The sequence below is a fragment of the Empidonax traillii genome, unplaced genomic scaffold (assembly GCF_003031625.1).
Source record: "Empidonax traillii isolate 1590-97213 ecotype Southwest subspecies unplaced genomic scaffold, ASM303162v1 scaffold1191:size203906, whole genome shotgun sequence".
Taxonomy (NCBI): Eukaryota; Metazoa; Chordata; class Aves; order Passeriformes; family Tyrannidae; genus Empidonax; species Empidonax traillii.
Window position 1 is genome coordinate 64,752 of NW_020956384.1, and position 2,520 is coordinate 67,271.

General features: G+C 57.9%; 1 protein-coding gene across 1 annotated transcript in view; it reads left to right on the forward strand.

The window, feature by feature from the left end:
• The window catches only part of LOC114069106 (collagen alpha-1(VII) chain-like), an 82,897-nt gene continuing 80,377 nt past the window's right edge, over positions 1–2,520 (forward strand). The window contains exons 1-2 of the mRNA XM_027905667.1: positions 1–73; positions 1,327–1,487. Of these exons, the coding sequence (XP_027761468.1) occupies positions 1–73; positions 1,327–1,487 (234 nt within the window). The remainder of the gene's footprint in view (positions 74–1,326; positions 1,488–2,520) is intronic.

A 2,520-nucleotide genomic window follows, 5' to 3' on the forward strand; every position in this document is an offset into this window, starting at 1 on the left:
ATGTTGCTGCGTGCCCGGATCCTGCTGCTGGCCCTGGCTGTGGCACCCTATGGAGCGCTGGCTGTCCGGGAAGGTACGGGACACATGGGACACCGGGAATGCAGCACCTGGGGGGGGAAATGTGGGATACAGCAGGGGGGAAAGGCCTTTTCCAGGGAGCTCGTGCCATGGATACACCCAGGGATGATCCCAGGGTGGAGCTGGAGTGCTGGTACCTCCAACTTTTCCATAGGATCCTTCCAGTTGGGATCATCCAACAGAGAACCTGAGCTGGTCCTAAAAGGCAGGGATTAGGATTTATGGGAAATCAGGGCTGTGATCCTGCTCCTGGCATGGATTCACCCATGGATACAGCCATGGATTCACCCATGGATACAGCCATGGATTCACCCATGGATACCCCCATGGATACCCCCATGGATTCACCCATGGATACCCCCATGGATTCACCCATGGATTCACCCATGGATTCACCCATGGATACCCCCATGGATTCACCCATGAATTCACCCATGGATTCACCCATGGATTCACCCATGGATTCACCCATGGATACCCCCATGGATTCACCCATGGATTCACCCATGGATACCCCCATGGATTCACCTCTCCCTGGCTCCGTGTTGCCCACGAGCTCTTTGGGGGTGAGGCGCTGGATCCCAAAAAGCAGGAGCCAGAAGAATTCCAGGGAAAAACCAGCAGGATCCCAGCACATTTTTAGGGGTCCTGCAGGAGGGGGAGGCTCCTCCTGAACATCCTACAGGGCTAATCCCGGGAATCCTCCCCTTCTCCCTCCCAACAAGCCCCCAGGTCGGAAGGTCTGAATTCCCTGGGATTAACTCAGTCAATCCCACAAGGAGTTCATGGAGTCTTTGCCACCATTTGCAGGGTGAACTCACTGGAGCTCCTGCCCCTCCATCAGGCCAATATCCCGGATTTTAATGCTGGTTAATTCCCAGGAGGGAGCAGGGCAATAAATCCCCCTTTCCAGGTGTCTCTGGAAAAGCCAGGATTGATGGAATGGGGCTGGTTTTGGAGCTGTTGGCACTGTCCAATTAATTCCAAACTGGTGCCTCCTCCAGGAGCTTCTCTTTATTTATCAGCGTTCGAGGTCTCTTTCCCAGGAGCTTCAATGCCCCTCATCGAAACTCCAAGTTTTTCTGTTCCTGCTAAAATCTTATAAAATTACCTATATCCTGTCTCTGAGATAGCACGAGCAAGCAAGGCCCTATCCTAATTCCACCTAAAAATTTACCTAGTAAGCAACTAAGGCCACAATCTTATATTATTGCTTTATATTTTGATAATTTCTCGCCCCTCCGGCAGCCGAGGCGATGCTGGGCCCGCGGGACCTGCGTGTGAGCGAGCGGGGCCACGGCTCCCTGCGGCTCAGCTGGACCCCCCCACCGGGCACCGTGACGGGGTATCTGCTCCACGTGCAGCCCCTGCTGCCCTCGGGGCAGCCACAGCCAGCAGAGCAGCGGCAGGTGGGTGATGATCCCGCTGGGCGCAGCAGCAGGCAGAGTTCCCAGGGTTGGGTTGGAGTTCCCAGGGTTGGGTTGGAGTTCCCAGGGTTGGGTTGGAGCTCCCAGGGTTGGGGTGGAGTTCCCGGGGTTGGGTTGGAGTTCCTGGGGTTGGGGTGGAGTTCCCGGGGTTGGGGTGGAGTTCCCGGGGTTGGGTTGGAGTTCCTGGGGTTGGGGTGCAGTTCCCGGGGTTGAGTTGGAGTTCCTGGGGTTGAGTTGGAGTTCCTGGGGTTGAGTTGGAGTTCCCGTGGCTGGGTTGGAGTTCCCGTGGTTGGATTGGACTTCCTGGGGTTGAGTTGGAGTTCCCAGGGCTGGGTTGGACTTCAGGGGGTCAAGGTGGAGTTTCTGGGGTCGAGGTGGAGTTCCCAGGGTTGGGATGGAGTTCCCAGGCTCGGGTTGGAGTTCCCGGGCTCGGGTTGGAGTTCCCGGGCTCCGGTTGGAGTTCCCGGGCTCGGGTTGGAGTTCCCGGGCTCGGGTTGGAGTTCCCGGGCTCGGGTTGGAGTTCCCGGGCTTGGGTTGGAGTTCCTGGGGTTGAGGTGGAGTTCCTGGGGCTGGTCTGGAGTTCCCAGTGTTGATTTTCTGTTCCCAGTGTGGGGGCAGATTTCCTGGTGTCCCTTCCCAAATCTTCTCAAACCTTCCCTTTTTCCGCTCCCTTTTTTCCCCACTTCTCCCTTCCCCTTCCCAAATCTTCTCTCCTCTTCCCAAACCTTCCCTTCCCCCTGTGTCCCGTGTCCGTGTGCCCCTGATCCCACACTCGCAGTGTCTTTCCTGGGTCTGTTTTCTGAGGTGACCTCTGAAGGTGCTCCCGAGCCCTTCCCATCCCAGGGGGTGACGATGTCCCTTGTCCCCCCCTCCCTGTGTGTGGCAGCTGGCGGTGGGCGGTGACACCGACACGCTGCTGGTGACAGACCTGCGGCCCAGCACCGAGTACGTCCTCACCCTCAGGGCCACCCACGGGGACGCCCTCGGACAACCCGCGGCTGCCACCGGCAAAACC